The sequence below is a fragment of the Thermobia domestica genome, chromosome 16 (assembly GCF_964235325.1).
Source record: "Thermobia domestica chromosome 16, izTheDome1.hap1.1, whole genome shotgun sequence".
Classification (NCBI taxonomy): Eukaryota; Metazoa; Arthropoda; class Insecta; order Zygentoma; family Lepismatidae; genus Thermobia; species Thermobia domestica.
In genome coordinates, this window is record NC_137469.1 from 88,907,725 (window position 1) to 88,925,919 (window position 18,195).

Genomic DNA, 18,195 nt, shown 5'->3' on the forward strand with positions numbered 1-18,195 from the left:
TTTCGCATAAGTGTACCCAGTTTTTTAAATATAAGGAAAAGTGCCGGTACTTATCATGAAAATTATTACAGTAATTTCAGTACATTTAACATATTATCCGACATACCGTCGTCGTCTTTAGCCCACTTCTTGCGTTTCGTATCAGCTGCAAAATAATGACATCGGAGCAGCTATTATCCACATAGTTGCTAGGGCTATACTGAGAAAGGTGATCCTACTCTCCTGATGAGGATCTATGCAAAATTTGTCCTCACAAGCAGAGATGAACTAGATGATATTGAAATATGGTTCGTCTGAGAAAATCCTCTTTCTCATTCTTTAGAAGATATTGCAGTTGTAGCCAAAATGTGCATTAGAGGAAATAGTATGCCGGAAACGTCTGTTTTCTGAAAGATACTCACGGAAACAACGGACTGTTCGTGTTTCCTTTAAGTAGTGGAATTTTAGCAGGTGGAAAGGCAAGCATCACCCGCTCTAAGTGAAAGATATTAGTGATGATGCAGACAGTTGATCGCATAACCTTTTAAATGCAAATAATATATTGTTTTCTAATCTTCAAATCTATGTTAATTGAAAATTAATTTCGTAAATACATGTAAAAAAAAAAATCGAATTGTTTAAACTTCAGAAAAATGCACTGCATGTACGTAGGTAATAGTTCAAGTTTAAAAAACGAATAAAAGATATTTTTAAAATACTACATCCCGGTAGCTACTACACTGTATCATTGGGGGTAGATATGACAGGTATCATGTGTAATTTATTTGTTTCGCCAGCAAAAGTATCAATGATAGAACACAAATTTTTCTCTGATCTGACCATTTTGGAATTTAATACAGCATTTATTCCAGTGATTCCAATCCCAGAAATTGTCTTGTATTTTTTCATGTTTCATTATTTTATATATCTATTTTGCTTGAAGTTTTGGTTGTTTCTCCTTAAAGGGTTTAAAGTCTCTAAAATATTCCTTCGTAGAGAGAAATTTTTTGGCGCTGCTGTGTGACTCGACCGGAGCAAGTGTATTGATAATTTCGGATTAATTTAAAGTGTTCGTTAAAAAAGTAAATAAATAAATAAAAATCTTCGTACAGTTATAGACAAAAGAAATTAGTATGTTACATGTATTTTGTATATGAAGTAGTTATTACTTTTGCCCGTGACTATAAATGTTAAATTATATTCTAAGATCGTGCGAACGAGACATTTTGATCAATCGGTTGGCTTTGGAAGAAAACAAGATCCATTTACTGCAATTTCAATTAAATTTTCTTTTTACCTTATTAAAGAGTAATTCCGGAATATGCATTCATTTTGCCTATAGGAAACAAAACTTCTTACTTCTGGCTTTGTCTTTTTTGTTAACTTAAGTTGAGATCACCTTTGAAAATTTTCCCATACTTTTACCTTGATTTGAATACAGGGTGTTTGGACTAAATTTGACGCTTCGTATGTTGTACATAAATATGTGGTGTCAGGATGTATTTGCCAGTCCTCGTTTCAAGTAAACGAGGTCTGTCGTTTCAAGTAAACCCGCTTTATTGGAATGAACAGCAGTGGACGAATGGAAGCCAATGGACGAAATATTAGTCAAGAGTTACCTGAATCATGATGATTTGTGCCGAGCATTCAAATTCCGCAGTCAAGACAGCTGCTTAATGCACGTGAATACCCAGTTTCCTCCGACCTGGAAAAGTCAGGGAATGTTACGTACGGATTTGTACTTCTCGAAACCTATTTCTCGTTTCGCCTTACCCGGCTATTTTGCAGGGGATGCATTATAAAATAAATTAGTTTTGCAAAACGTCTCTATACACACACACACACACACACACACACACACACACACACACTATAAACATGTCCAAGTATAGCAGATGAGGAACACCTGATCGGGAAATAAGTAGGTGCGTTTTTACATATATATATACATATTTATATATATATATATATACGAGGACGAGGAATTTCGTAGTGTGACGTGATAAACCTGGCAAAGTAAGGGAATCATGCTTATCAAATAAATGGGAACCCTGTCATTTTAAAAGCGATATGACGTGAAATGCAGATATGCAACGGAGACTGCGATGCCGTGGTTTTTAGGAAAAAAAACTCAGACTACGTTCCAATTGCCATCCATCACCAATTGCGGAAGAAAGTGATGGAGGTACCAGGCAAAGAAATGAAAAGTCGAACGCAAAAAAATAGCTGTTGCAACTGTCTGTGAATTAGAATTTCCGCCAGCACTCGTACAAGAGCCGTAAAGGCAAACTCTTAACAGAAAAGGCTCGTGCAAGCCACTGATCAAAGCAAAGAAACTCCTTAACAAAATTAAACATTCTGTTGAACTAAATTCTTCTTTGATGAAGGAAAAAAAAAAAAAAAAAAGAAAAAGAGAAATGTTTTGTCTGATCTAGGTACACAATCTCCAGAACAGTGGTTTGCCTAAAATTCATCAGATGTTCCTCGTGTCATCCATGCTAATTTTCCTCAAAATGTGATTGAGTTTGATGTGTGTCTAGTGAGAGTGATCTGATGCCACCAAACGTCTTTGTACAGGGATTCAGGCTCAATTTGAATGGCTGTGTGGAGTTGAACACAGTAGTTTAGTCTTGGGTAGATGTTGAAAGACTTTGTACGTGTGACAGCAAGATTTAGGTCCTTTCCATACCGCTGGGAAAATTCAGAAGTTGTTGCAAAAAAAAGTTTTACGGTCTCACTAGTAATCAATTGCACTGCCTGTAACATCGAGACACTTGATAAACAGTATTCGTGGAGTGTTTGATACTTTCCCTCGAGAGACTGTGAGTGCTGCATGTGTCAGATTCCAGACCCGCCTAGGCAGTTGGATGCTAAGAATGGCTTTTTTGTATGACTTCTCTTTTCATTGTTGTCAAATTGGTCACTTCTGTCACTTTTCCATGTTTCTGGTATATATATATATATATATATATAATTTTGACTCAGATGTTCCCTCTTGTTTCACCAGTAACTATTAAATATCCCCAATACCTTGTATATCTATTTCTCCTATATGCCTGGTGTACTTCTTGAAACCCTTCTGTACAATTCCGTATGGAACCTGTTCTGTTGTCTTCTGCATATGCTAATGTTTACAGACGTCATGATGTTCCTCTTAACTTTTATTTTGAGATGTATTTCGTTTTGCTAGGCAAATATAAATTCTAATATAAAATCGTTTTGAAACAAAATCAATGTTTCATCTACGTAATCACAAGTAAGGGATATATTTCACTTGGGGAAACTTTATTATCTAAATTTCAAAATGTTTGAGGACCCTGTAAGTAGTTGATAATTTAACGTACTTTTATTCCATGAATTTTACTTATTTCTCTGTTGCAGTATAGCTTATATTTTCATCTTTTGATAATGCTGGATGCTTTCTAGCAAACTTTGGAAGTGTGGAACGTCCCACAATGAGTTAGTGAATGTGTAAGATACAGGATAGACTGGATAGTACAAATGTACCTAAACGGCGTGACAAACATCTTGGTATTTGAAGGCGGCGCTCCAAGTTCCCTTTAAATGCTGCTAGCAAATGAGAGGTCAGCGGTATTGCCACGTTTATTTTGTACACATCCAAGTCTATCCTTTGCCACCTGATCGCGCTCTAGTTCGTCTGCTTAGCCATAACCACACCCCTTAGCATTCGGCAACATCGCGTCAGAGCTTGCGTTTTATTCGTTTAGCTGAAATGCCAAGATGTTTGTCACAGGCTTTAGTTATATAAAAAATACTGTCACAAGTTTGAATGTGAATAACACAGAGTATTAACACCAAGGCAATTTATTTTGGTCATTTTTTACATTGATATGTTGTACACCTGACGCACGAATTCATTTTTTGAAATGTTCCCCCTTGGCCTTTATGAAGGCACGAAGTCTGTCCGGTAACTGGTCAATGGCATTACGCACCACGTCTATGGGAAAATTGTTCACTGTTCGGGTCAAGGATTGTTTCAGACTGTCGACAGATGGATGCCGTTTATGGCAGACCTTTGCCTGAAGGACTGCTCAAAGTTTGTAGTCCAACGGGATAAGGTCCGGGCTGCTAGAAGGCCAATCAGCGGTAGAAATGAAGTCGGGGGCGATCCGTGCCAGCCACTCCTGGGTTGTTTTCGCTTTATGGCCTGGAGTGGAATCCTGCTGGAAGGTCCACCTTTCTCCAGGGAACATTGTAGCAGACAGTGGTTTCACTATAGGTGTTAGCACTGTGTCCTGGTACACCTTGGCAGATGTTTTAACACCTTATTCGCAAAAATGCAGCTGGGTTGTGCCTGAGTAGCTCACTCCCCACCAAACCATTAATGAGGCAGGATAATGTGCCCGCTGAACCCTTGGAGCTGCCTCAGCAGCTGCAGTAGATGACGTGGCATACACACGGTCATTTTGGGCAGTGTAGGCGTGCTCAATTGTGAACACCTTTTCGTCAGTGAACAGAATCTTTCTGTGCAGATTGTTGGCGTAACGCCGCAACAGTCTCTTTGATTTAAGGACCCTCTGCGACATTAATGTTTGGGTCAGAAAGTGACCAGTCCGCCTCTTATACGCCCGTAGATGTAGGTCACTCCTGAGCACACGAGGCATGGAATTGCTGCTGATGTTAATCTCAGCAGCCATCACACTTTGTGTTCGAACAGGATTTCTTCGAATTCTTGCTGCGACTGCTTTCTGGAACGCGGGATTCGTACCGTTCGTGGTCTGCCACTCCTTGCGCGGTCATCTGCCGTTCCAGTCTCAATGTATCGCTATATGGCGCAATACACGAATCTCTTACTGATTTGTAGGAGTTTCAGGAGGTTGAAAATCACCTGCTGTCTTCCCGATCTTGTGTAGTGCAATTACTGCTACACGATTTTCGTAATCGCCCCACTCCATCACAACTCAGTACAATATCAACGTATGTCATGAACAGTCAAACATACTACATGCATTTTCCACTTTATACACAGATGGCAGCACTGTGCCACGCCGGATGCCTACAGCGCCACCCCAAACTTTGCGACAGTATTTATGATATAACTAGGTACTATTGACTGATTTTAATACATGTGAACGTAGAGTGGTACAATTCATATATCAAAGATACTGGTCAGATATAGGATTCCTCATACCGAGGCAGGAAAATACAAAACAGTTAATTTTTATTTGAAAAATGTGCTGTATAGTATATGAAGCGCATGAGTATTTCATTGTAGTAATGTGTGAAGATGGAGTTGTTCAGTTCATATTAGGGTTAGATACAAAAACCGATCGTTCGGTTTCCGGTTTTTAGGAAAACCGAAACACGGTTTTGAAAAAATCAAACCGGTTTTTCGCCGAAAGCGGTTTCGGTTTTATCCAAAACTGGTTTTCACCGAATCCAGTTTTCTTTATTACCGGTTCAGTTTTTCATTGAAACCGGTTTCAGTTTTTCCAAAACTGTTTCTATTTCTGACCAGAATAGTGTTTCGTTGTACTCTGGAAACCAATTCAGTTTCCACAGAAATAGTTTTGTTTTTTTTTTCAAAACAGTTTTGGGTTTTTAGTTTCGGTGAAAAAGCCGAACTGGTTTTGGAGAAAACCGGACCGGTTTCGATGAAAACCGAAATGTCAGTTTTTCGGATTTTGGGTTTTCTAGAAACCGATTTTGCACATCTCTAATTCATATATGAAAGATATCCTAACATATAATGTTCCTTATGGCAAGATAAAAAAAAAATCAAGAAATACGTCGATTCTTATTTTTTTTAAGTGATTTTTATTTGAAAAATATACTATATAATATAGAAGGAAATGAGTATTTTGTTCGCTTATCTATTTATCTATCTGTCTACCTACGTGACACATTATCACTCAGTGATCGAATTCCTTTACAAATCTGGGGATAATTCAGTAATATTGATTCACAGTAAGCTGTTGCCAATCTATTCGATCGACACAATGAATCGAAGTAATTTGTCGATAGCTTCAGAGGTTTCGACGTGGTGATGGCAGCATCGAGGATCACATACAGTCAGGTAAACAGTCAACCGTCACCACCTATGAAAACGCATCAGTCCATGAGACAGATACATTACCACGAGATAGAGCAAACAGGTATGGCAAAAGGATCTGCGTGAACGCTAATCCAACGATCAGGATACATAAAAAATTGTGCTCGCTCGGTTTCACACACGCACGCACGCGACCACGTGTCGCATACATGACAGTTAAGAAGATTGGTCAACTGGAATGAGCAGTGGTGCCACAATCCTTATGCAGTCCCGACCTACCGCCATCGGATTTCTATCTATGTGGACAAGTGAAGGCTCATCTGCGTAAGAAAACAGTTTCGAGATGACATCGAGCTCATTGCGTATGTGAAAAAGTGATGTAATGACCATTGGCGATAGCGTTAGGGAACTCTGGGATGCGCGGCATCCAATGTTTACAAGAAAAGATATATATATTTTCTTATGCATATATTGACAATCAACTTATCACTATTATTTCCATCGAAATTTTCTCTCCCGGATGCACAGATCTCTCGCCTCGCCTGAACAAGCGGAAGCACTGCACATGCGCGGCGCTCAGATGTTTGTTTTCCTTAGTTGCTTCTTATTATCTGAGCATTTCACATTAAGAAATAAACGCTTATACTTTATTGTGAGAACTATATGTTTAACCCTGTAGCTGTAAGAATTTCTACAAACAAAAGATAAACTAAAATTTATTGTTCCTGGGTACAACTGGATAAAATTTACTGTTAATAACTTATGTATGGGTATGACAGACGGTTTTGCAAACTCGAGATATTTTAACAGACAGTTCTAGCAAATTGGTGCGAACCAGTTGAATAGCACCACTGCATAAGACGTTATCACCACAGTAGCGTACGTAGAATTTCATCAAAGGGAACTAAAAGTTGAATTCACTTTTTAAGGATATTTGTATACAAATCTCAAAATGGAAATGTTTATCTTTTCATAATCTTTTTCAAGGGGTGTTAAACCCAGAAACTCTTGGGTCCGCCACTGATCACATGCAATTGTATGTAGATTTATTTAGTATACTTTTCACGTCTTATATTAACCTCCCTTTATCCTGTGTGATTACCAAACGCGACTTTGGTGCGGAGGGCTCTGTTTCGGTTCCCGGTGGGAGCTCATGTGGTTTGGATCCCATGTTAGCTAAAGGTCAACGTCGCATGTAGCCTCGATACTGAACGGGATTCCAAATCAACCAACGAATCAAGTCTTACATTTTATGACTTGGAGTAAAATTAATTTTAAATGAAGAACTTCTGAATATTTGTTTTGATACAAGGCATAGCCAGCCAAGGCCAAAAAAACTGCAAAATCGGTGCATTTACGTCTTAAAGTTGTGTGTGAACATACCAGATTTAGCTGTTTTTTGACCTTGGCTGGCTATGCCTTGTATCAAAAATATTCAGAAGTTCATTTAAAATTAATATATATATATATATATATATAATAGGGTGGTTCAAAAATTAGGGAAAATACTTTTTTCCGAATTTCACCTGTGGCACCCTTACAATTTATTACACAACTGAAAATAGATACACTGGCAAAATTTCAAATTTTTACAACAATTTTTATTGGTTGCGCAAGCCGATTGAAATTTTGAATATTACTGATACATACACTTTGTTATACATATACATACATATTGGTATATATTTTGTTATACACATTGTCATATACATATTACACAATTATACATGAAAGCACATTATTGCTGATTGTACTTGCGTTATTAAAACTTTGTAAAGTTTATTTGTTTACTCTATTTGTACACTTCACTTTCACATATTGAGTTTACTTAGATAGGGTATTCTTTGAACAGTATGGATATTGCTTCCTGTGTTTCGCAGGAACTTGAAATAGGTATTCTTTCTGTCCTTCATTCTTTGTGATAATACCGCTAACTTTTTCTGAAGGCACTTCGCGTTCTGCGTGGTCTTTAGCTGCTTCATAACCAGCTATAAGTAGCCAGTGTTGGATTTCCATGTCTCCGTATTCTGTGCAAAAAATGTTGTTCGAATACTCAGAAGTTCAAAAAACTGCATTGTGTTCTTCGTTACCAAATTCTCGATCTTTGGCATCCTGTAGTGAAACAAGAGCATCTCGAGATATATGCAGGCATTTCGGAGGTTCATCATTACTGGTATCTGTGTTCATGTTTTACATCATTTCTTGCTTTGTTTCTGCGGACAGTTCGTCGATGAAGAACGCCAAGCCAATGAGTTCTTCGCTCAAGTACCAGAGGTGATCTCATTTTTCCCCCTGGGCTTCGTAAACGGCTCAGGAACTCGAGATCATTTCTTGAAGCAGATTTAGCAACTGGTGATAAGAACCATGCTTTCACATAAACTGTAACAAGGAACGTACACAAAGTAATCAATCCTTATTCTTCTTGATGAGTAAGATTGAATTGTTTTCTAAAGAGCCATATTTTGAATACGTAGAGTGGCTTTACCATCCACCTGGCGTGGTGAATAGCTCCGGATGCCGCAAATGGCACTGCATGGGGCGAGATTCCTCTAAGAAAGGTAATAGTTCCAATAATTCACGGTACTTCTCCCTTGGCTGGCTACATTGAAGATGGCTACGTGCGAAATCTATAAGTTTATCCTTGATATTGGCCAGGACTATGTTTTTCTCTGCTGAATCATATCGTGTGTGATCCAAGTAGTTCCAACCTTCTTTAAAACACTTGAATATTGCTAAGTCTGGACCGAAAGAAACACCTCCACACATACACGCCTTAGAAGCTGCAACCAAAACTATTTCCAGTATGTGGTGACGACAACCTAAGTACAAAAAGGCTTTTCTTAATTTCCCGCTCTATTATGATGACACAAGTGCCGCTGTAGCGACCAGTATTGCTAGCAGTTGTATCGAAACACATTTTATTTATCTGATCAATAATATTCCATGACCTCAGCGTACCTAGTACGTCATCGATTTGTCCAGTTCCAAATTTCGGTTTTGGGACTCCGAGCAATTGAGTTTTTTCCATGTCACATACTATTACAGGTAGGCGATCGATGGTTTCTTTTTCTGTTATATCTGGTAGAATTTTGCTATCTCAATGGACAACGATGGTGGTTGTTGCTTGGAACTTGCTCTTAATGACGCCAGCTGATTCAAAACGATTGCACTTGCGAGCTCGTTTGATGGATGAACGACTGAGGGTGACTTCGTTCAGATTGTGGCCCAAACCTTTATCCGTTGCGCTATTACGAAAGTTACTTCTCTGTGACTTAATTTCGAGCTATCTAAAATAGAAACAAGTTCGGGAGTAACAACTTTCTTCCAAGTTTTCTGCTTTAGTTTTTTGTCTGAGGACTTCTGCAGGGTATGCTGCTGCGTAGGTTTCTATTCATCAGAGTAGGCTTTACTTGATTCTAAATCACTGCCACTGTCACTATCGCTCGAAACAAACAGCGTATCTGCGTTAATGCCAGTGTTAGCACTAGTATTTGCCTCCATCAATTCATGTTTTCCTTGCCTTTTTGACGTCTTGGCTTCCTTTTAAGCAAGAGTTCTGTCCACTGACACCGTGCAACCACGTCGATCGTCTTCCCTCTAAGCAATGAGAAAGTCCTTATCTTCGTTATTTTTGATTAGTCTAAGGGCAAATAAATTATTCAAACTTGCAACAAATCTAACTTCATTCTCTTTCTGATTTGTAGATTTTCGGTTTTTGATTTTCTTCAATTTGCCCATTGATCCCTCAATATTTCAAGTTTCACGAGCCTTTTCCCAAAATTGTACAGTTTCTCGTATAACATCTCTAACACTATCATGAATTTTTAAGCTTAGATGATGGTGAAAAAAACGCAAAACATCGCCATTCGAAGGTAACTTACTTCAGGTCAGAGTTCCCGTATCTGTTCCTAGTAAATAAAGTCTAGTCTTATTTCTAGTGGCTTCTGCCATGACAGTAACGAAGTATATATATCAACTTTATCTCAAACTCACTATTACACCACAGTCCAAGTCAATACTGCATCATCACACTTCTAGCTTTTATTCTGGTAAACAAGCGGCAACAATCAGCCGCTACAATTCAGTATTATCAGCTTATTGCCACCAAACGTCTCACCAACTGCGTTGTTCCTGTATTATAATCGTTCGAAATGCGAGTTCCGCAACCAGAAACAAGTATAGTTGAAACTTATAACGTAGATGGGAATAAATTCGTCATTGCAGTGAATATTGTTTAAAACTTGTAAAGTTTGCATTGTTTCTAATGGCATGGTAAATTAAAAACGCAATGGATGCATCAAAGGGAATGATATACCAATATAACGTCATAAGACAGTTTTTGTTGATCATTTTTGGAACAACGTCTTCTACAGTGGCATAGTTGATTTTTAATATGTGATTTCTCCAAGATACAGGTTACTCATAAAATATTAAAATCTTGTATTATGATTTGGTATAGTCAGTCCCGTTATAAGTCAATCTACCTAGGCATAAAGATACGACGAACATAGTTTTAGCTTATCGGAAGCAAAATGTTTAAGAAACGATATTCAGAATTGCATGAAGAGCATCTTAGATCCAGTTTGTAAATGTGAAAGGAAAAAATAGTGGCGTCACATAAACAATCAGAAACTTAAATGTTTCCATAATGTGTGAAACTAATATTGTAGAATATCACTTGATATAATACTACCTCCACCTACAACAGGTACGTGACAGAGAGCATCAGAGTTTTCTCTTGCATGGATTAGACGTAATACTACTTTCATGCATTGGTTTGTCTTTACATTCTCTGTTGCCTTTTATTTTCAGATACATGGTAGATGCCGCAGATCCTGAGAAAATTGAAGCGTCTAGAAACGAACTACACAACTTGCTGGATAAACCACAGTTGGCAGGGATCCCAGTCCTCGTTTTAGGCAACAAGAGGGATATTCCTCAGGCACTCGATGAAAATGGACTGATCGAAAGAATGTAGGTATTTCTTTAGATGTTTCACTTTTTTTTTAACTGTATTTTATGTGGGTTTTAGGTGTAGATCACATTTACGGCCAAATTTATTTCCATGTAAAGTTAGGATTTCTATATACCTAAAAGATCATGTAAATTGATTACTCTTTTTCGAGGAATAACGTTATTTCTTGGCTTGACTTAGAAAATATTCTCTTTAAAACTGTTAAGCTGCAGATTCTGTCTCACCTGTTCCCTTCCACTATATCTATTATCATTTTATGGAATACTTTGATTTCTTTTCGCACAACATTCTAATCTTACCTTCTGCATATGAACAAAGTAACAGCAATGTGGTTTTATTGCTCACCTTTCAACAACCTGACACTCCAGCGAATGCTAAAACAGCTCAAAAAATGAATGGTTTAGGGAATAGATATCGGGTAGTTACATAATTTTAACCAAGTTTTTAGTAAGCTGTCGTATTAGTAGTCTCATTTCCTTCAAGTATAACAGTTCTTGTTGAAACAAAGAGGAAAACAAGACACAGAACCGAGAAAGACAGCAAGTGTACAAGTCCCTCTAATTTTTCTGCTAAAGGAATCTTATATATTGCAATAGTTTTTTAGTTGGAAAAAGAAGGCCTAGTTGAACTCACTTTAAAGAATAACGACGCAAAAGTATATATATAAAAAATGTAGTTTGTATGTACTCTTATTGGAAAAAGGGGTCATGATAGGGTGGATAGAAATTTCTACGTGTTCGAACAAATAATTTATTCGTCTTAAGTCACAATGGACTTATATCATTTAAGGAGCCCTTAAGTTCCCTATCAAAGGATTTCTACAGCTCTCATTTTAGCTTTACAATCATAATTTAGATTGTCCCTAATTAGGAGAGTATAGGGGGGAAAAGCTAGAAGCATGGCATACGCTAGATCTTAATCTTCGAATTTTTTGGTCTATTAAACTGAAACCTGCTATTTACATGTAAATTTTTAAAATGCGATACGTAATTAATTAGAGAAATTTCGTAGAGCTATGAAATAATTTTGGGATTCCTGTTTTCACATATAAATGGGACAAAGAATGTGATCATATGAAAGTCAAAACATACGTAATAATATACACTGAAAGCACTAAATAGATAACATTTAGTACCTTTCTTTCTTTGTTTTCGTTTTTCTTTTTTCCGCTGTACATTCCGTTGACGAGCCAACGAAGTCTTGAAAACTATGGCTCTCTGTTTAGTACCTTTGCTGTGATTATCAATCATGAAAATCCCATTTCGTTATATTTAGTTTTATATGTTAAGATGTTTTTTTCATCGTTGATGGAGAATGTAATTTCTAATGTTTCTCTATAATACACGACCTTGAACGTTTTATAGTTGTCATAAAGTTTGCTTAATAAAGATATTATTGACTGAAGATGAATTTTGTACGTAACACGGAAGCAATTAACACTTCAAATCAGGCGTGTGCAACAGCCGGCTCAGGAGAAGCCTATAATCTAGTTCGCTCTTTTACACCAACACATTAAAATATCCTGTACTTTTTCTATGTCCCGGGCAATTGGATCCTTTAAATTTGTGTATGAATAGAAAGAACTCACCATTCTTCAAGTTTTACGGACTTACAGGAAATGACTAGTACCACTTCAAAACATGTAATTTCAGAAATAGGATCACACTTAAAATTCGAGTATTTTCGTTATTGAACGAAAGTGTACTAACTTTCTGAACTTTTTTTTTTCTTTTACTGAAACCGTAATTTAAATATTTCCGTGATCTTATGTGACTACCCGAAATTAGCTGCAGTATGCAGTATGCACATGCTTCCACCTCAAAAGCGCAGTAAGTTGACTTACGTACCCTGTCGATATGAATTGTTCTTTTCACGTTAAAAGTGGATTGAATCTAAAAAGGAGCAAAAATAAGTGACGACTCCGGAAAGCAGCTTCCACATTGAAATGCAAAATGTGGAACATGAAGAACCAAGTTTCTCATTAAATTGACTAGTAAAATCATTTAGTTACAACATTCTTCTATGCATTATTTTCATGTTACTGAATGACGAACGAGTTTCCGCTGTGTATTTTGTAGTGAAGATCACAATTCATATTCATGATCACAATATGTTGATTTGATAACTCGTGTGTAGAGCAACCCAAAGGCACAGGTGGTTGCTTCCCTGAACCGATGATTTTGGTTATCAAAGGGTACAGATAAACCAATATTAAAAGCACAATAAAAAAATATAATTCTTGGAAAATTGTGTCTGCTTATTGTAGTTATTGTGACCAAGAATTAAATGTATTATTTTATTTCCAGTAATGAAAGGTGCAAGAGTTATTCATAAGTCTTTCAATATTCTGTACACAATATACCTGTATTTATTACAGTACAATGAAAGCAGGTTAACATACACAATCCAAAGTGTAACATCGTATTGGACGGTTTGCAGCTACCTTCCTGCCAGACCCTCGATTCCACGTCTTGTCCTTAGAGGCAAAGAGTTGTCACTGCTCTTACTATATACTGCTGGTTTGTAAAGCATTGTGATTTCAAGGAGTGCACCATTACTTTCAGAAACAGAAAGTAATCCAAAAGGGCAAGGACAGGACTGTATGCCGGATGTTGCATCAGTTTATAATCAAGTTCCTGATTTTTTGTTGCATGTTTCAAGTCGAGTGAGCATCTGCTGCAACTGATCGGAATAAAGGTCCACATTGATGGTACAATCGTTAGGAATGAACTCAAAGTGGATTACCCCCCCTCATAGTTCTACTACACACACAACATAACTATGGTCGAAACAGCCCTGTTTGACGACCGATTCTGGAAGTTGTCCCTTCAACCAGTTTCTACATATTCGAAATTGAAGGGGGGAAAAAATCGGTCGCATGTGACAATCCGTTTCAGTACACACATTACGCGGATTTTGCAGCAATTGTCACCACACATCTACTTTCCTCTAGGCCTGAGCTTGGGTCAACTCATGTGACACAATGCTGCAGCTCCTGACCGTTTTCCCGAGTTCGTGAATGTGGCACACTACAGTGTACTGATACGTACCGAGGTTTTTTTACAATCGTCGTGTGCTGATGGATAGATTTTCTTCAGTGACGTGTCATATGACCTCAGAATCAGTTACCCTGGAGTGGGTGAACCTTTACTGATCGACATTTTTACAATGTGAACAAAATTTCTGGAACCAACGAGTTGTTGTGCTGTGGTTCACTGCATCCCCTGTCACAAGACAAATGTTTTGGGTTGCTGCCGCAGCTTTATGCTCAAAATAAATCTTTAAGTTTTACGTCCCACGTTTATGCCGACTAGGCTAAAGGAGACAGTGATGATGAGAAATGAATGAAAGAGTCGTGGAATGAAAAAGTGGGAGGAAACAAGTGAAACCGAGAAAACTCACGCACACGGGGTTTGTCCACCACAAACCTAACTTGGCGTGAGCTGGGATCGAACCAAGGACCCTAGGCACTAGAGGGAACGCTCTACCATTTAACCACCGCGGCCAAACATTACGCTCGAATTCGAACTCATACAGTAACGTTCATGTATCAGTCGTTGTTGAGCACTCATTGTCACTCCCACTAAAAACTGGTGGAGTAACGGACACCGGGTTTAATAGTACGGTTGCCACACTACCTCTTGTGCCAATTTGACCTTGTACTTACGATAGATCATAGCGTATACACGCGCCTGTTATTTGAATTTGTGCAAATATTGCAAGACTTATGACTTCTGTGTAGGTATTTCAACATTGGGGATTTTTAAAGAGTTCTTAGTGTATACTTTTACTAAAGACTTAAAGCTGCAGTTGTACGAGGAACAGAGCAATAATTACAATCACATTTCGGTATGTAATAAAGTTTAACGATTGCGCACTTTGAATCAGAGCAGTTGAGAGATATGGTCGAGAAAATTGATAACCCACAAGAACAAAATTTTGGATAAAGGAGATTGAAATCATAAATTTATATACAAAATAGCATCTTCCAAGCACTTGCTCTCTCTCTCTCTCTTTTTTTTTTTTTTAATTTAACTTTATTCAATAAGTTTCTATGCTTAAATTGTAATAATTAATACAATGAATAGATTATTTTGAGGAAATTGCATCAGGTTTATACAAAATTGCAGTAAGGGTTATGAGGTTTTCTAGCCATGCCCCTCAATTCATCTCGTGCTTCGGTTGATGAAAGCTTTTCAACACTTAATTGTATTTTAAGTTTTAAAAGCTCATGTCTGACAGAAAAAAACCTTGAGACTCGCCTAAAATTTACAATTAACCAACTTTAGGTAGTGCAGGTGAAGAGACTGAGACACACATAATGACTGTATTGTTATTCTGAAGCATTGCGTTCGTATATTGCAGTGTGCACTCGAATAACTTTACTTGCTATCTTACAAACTTTTTCAGGTGTCACAAAAAATCAGTTTTATGGTATTGATAAACCAGCCTGGCCCTAGGTAATTTGCCTCTTCGTGTAAGAGCATCATTTTTCATACATTTTACCGTAGAAAAAACGCATCTTAAAAGTCACGATTTTAAGTACATAAATAATAATAATAATAATAATAAAAGTCTTAATAAGAGTTGTAGCATCGGTGAAAACGTTCATAGTTTTATGTATCCTTTAATAATTATTCATTCGATACAGGACAAAGTAACGAAAAGCTATTGATAATAATGCCACCATAAACGTATCGGATAAGTTCTCGCTCATACTGCCAATATAATACAAAAAGAAATGAAGTTAGTTACATCCTCACGTTAACTTCTCTTCAAAAAAATGAAGAATCATAAAACCACAATACTAAATTACATTGTCAGTTTAAAAGTGGATTATTACTGTATTTTCAGAAAGAAATTTTCCTTGCTTTCATATTCGTAAAATTAGAAATTACGGACAGAGAAATCCAATTTTTGTTCTACGTATATCATGTTCATTTTTCATATACTTCAAATTTTGTATATTTTATGCCTGCTCTTATCGTTTCCAAAACTTGCTGCCCTGGGCAAATGCACGTGTTGCACGTACGGCCGTGTTGATAAGCATATTTGATTTTGGTTTATTGGAATCAGTGAAACTTAATGTGAAAAATATTTTTTAAAAATAATAAAAAACAGAAAATAAGGTGATTAGAATAATATTTGCGTTCCACCACCATCATCATCATCATAAGTATTCTGCCATCATTAGTAGGTCACTTCCCGCCCATTTCGGTTTATTGGTATGAATGCAACTTATGTAAAATATATATAAGTGTAAAATATATATTATGTAAAATATAATAATATAAAGCACAAAATAAGGTGAGAAACAAGCAAAAGACTAATACTCACCGCAAAAAATATAGCAGAGTTCTTCTACATGCAACAAGTAGTGCTTTCGGAAGAGTCATCTTCCTTTATCAACTTGCTTAATATTCAGAAAGGATTTAAAACACGAAAGAGAATATAGAAAGGAAAAAAAAAAAAGATTAAAAGAATCAGAAGTATAATAAATCTTCTGTCAAAAATTAAACACGGGAATAGGCACTCACTGTCATTGTACACTGACATTGTGGTGAGTATTACCCTTTTGCTTGTTTCTCCTTAAATATCATCACCGCTCGCAATATTGTGATAGAAAATAAGGTGCTTAGAATAATCTTTGCGTTCCACCATTATCATGATCATAGGTATTCTGCTGTCATTAGTAGGTAACTTGCCACAACTGAGAAGCTTCCATGTTACACGGTCTTCAGCTGACATCTTCGTCTTCCACCATTATGTTAAAAACAAATTTAAAATAAAGCATGATTTCCAAACAGATATAGCATAATGTAGTTTCCTGTATTCATATGTAAATTGTAGGTAATAAATAAAATACAGTAATAATTTGTATATTTTCTTTTAGGAATCTTTCAGCGATTCAAGATCGAGAAATCTGCTGTTATTCCATTTCTTGCAAGGAGAAGGATAATATAGATATCACATTACAGTGGTTGATTGCCCATTCTAAGTCGGGTGGACGTTGATGGAGTTAGTATCTAGCTAAAGCACATCACTTTGCGTTCTCTCTCCAGTGTGCATTGCCACTTCTGAAAAAAACATATTTGGTATAAAATGCTTGAACAGTGAAGAAAACAAAAAAAAATAGGAACAGATAAATTAAACAACAATTGCGAAGATGGCTTTTTGGCGCAATGTAGAGGGATAAGAGAAATTTTCTTTACAAAGTGACATTAAAAACTATGATCTCTGGAGAAAAGATGAAAGTATAACAGCTGAAGACATCCTCTTGCAGGGACTTGTTGCTTGTTTTCCAACTTTACATGTTATTAAATTAAATCATGATTTTTTTTTGCTTTGTTACTGATATATATATAATACATATATATTTCTTTTCTTTTTGAACTTACTGCAATGTGAAACTTGATTTATATAACCAGCTGACAGCTACATAGTTAAAAATGAAAAAAAGATAACGCCAAGTATCCCGTATGTCTGTTGAAATCTCGTATACATGTGCACAGAAAGATGTTCTTTCCGGTCAAAAAATCTCTTCTTCTCTTTACAAAACTATGCATGTATATAATATATATATATATATAAATAAGTAAAAAGTATATATATATTCGAGAGAGAAATTATATATATATATTTAGTTAAAGACTGATCGTGTAAAACACATTGCAGCATCTGTAATATCCTCTTTACAGTTGCGGTTACGTTCTTTTTTTCTACGTTTGTGTTTTGTTGAGTGAACTGTAAATCAGAAGATGACTTGTTTTAAATTAACTTTCTAGCAAAATGATGATATATGTATGTGCGTGAGCGTATGAATGTGTGTAATTGAGTACATATACAATAAAATAAGAAAAGAGTGATTCTATCCTTTGTTTATAAAAATGTTTTAATGTAAATAGGGGCATAATAAATATTTGACATGAAACACTATATTTTCTTTCTTCCGTTCTTATTTGTAATACATGACTTTAGTATGGACGAACAGGCACAATAGCAAGTCATATGTTTCCTCTTAGTGCAGCATGTTTCCCTTTTTTTAAGTGGAGACCAATTTTATTAGTCAGAATGTTTCAAGGACAACCGTACTGTTGTCTCTTTCGAGCACTGTTTGCAAATATCTTTTTCTTAGCATACGTTAATGTCAGTATGCTTTTTTGTAAATGGTGTTAATTAAAATTACTGTAATTTTTTATTAGTATTAATAGAAGAAAATAATTCGTTT

The 18,195-nt window shown here is 36.5% G+C and overlaps 1 protein-coding gene across 1 annotated transcript in view; it reads left to right on the forward strand.

Moving 5' to 3' along the window:
- The window catches only part of Arl8 (ADP-ribosylation factor-like protein 8), a 46,343-nt gene extending 28,445 nt beyond the window's left edge, over positions 1–17,898 (forward strand). The window contains exons 3-4 of the mRNA XM_081742733.1: positions 10,805–10,966; positions 16,861–17,898. Of these exons, the coding sequence (XP_081598859.1) occupies positions 10,805–10,966; positions 16,861–16,981 (283 nt within the window). The 3' untranslated portion in view covers positions 16,982–17,898. The remainder of the gene's footprint in view (positions 1–10,804; positions 10,967–16,860) is intronic.
- Positions 17,899–18,195: the final 297 nt, after the last annotated feature.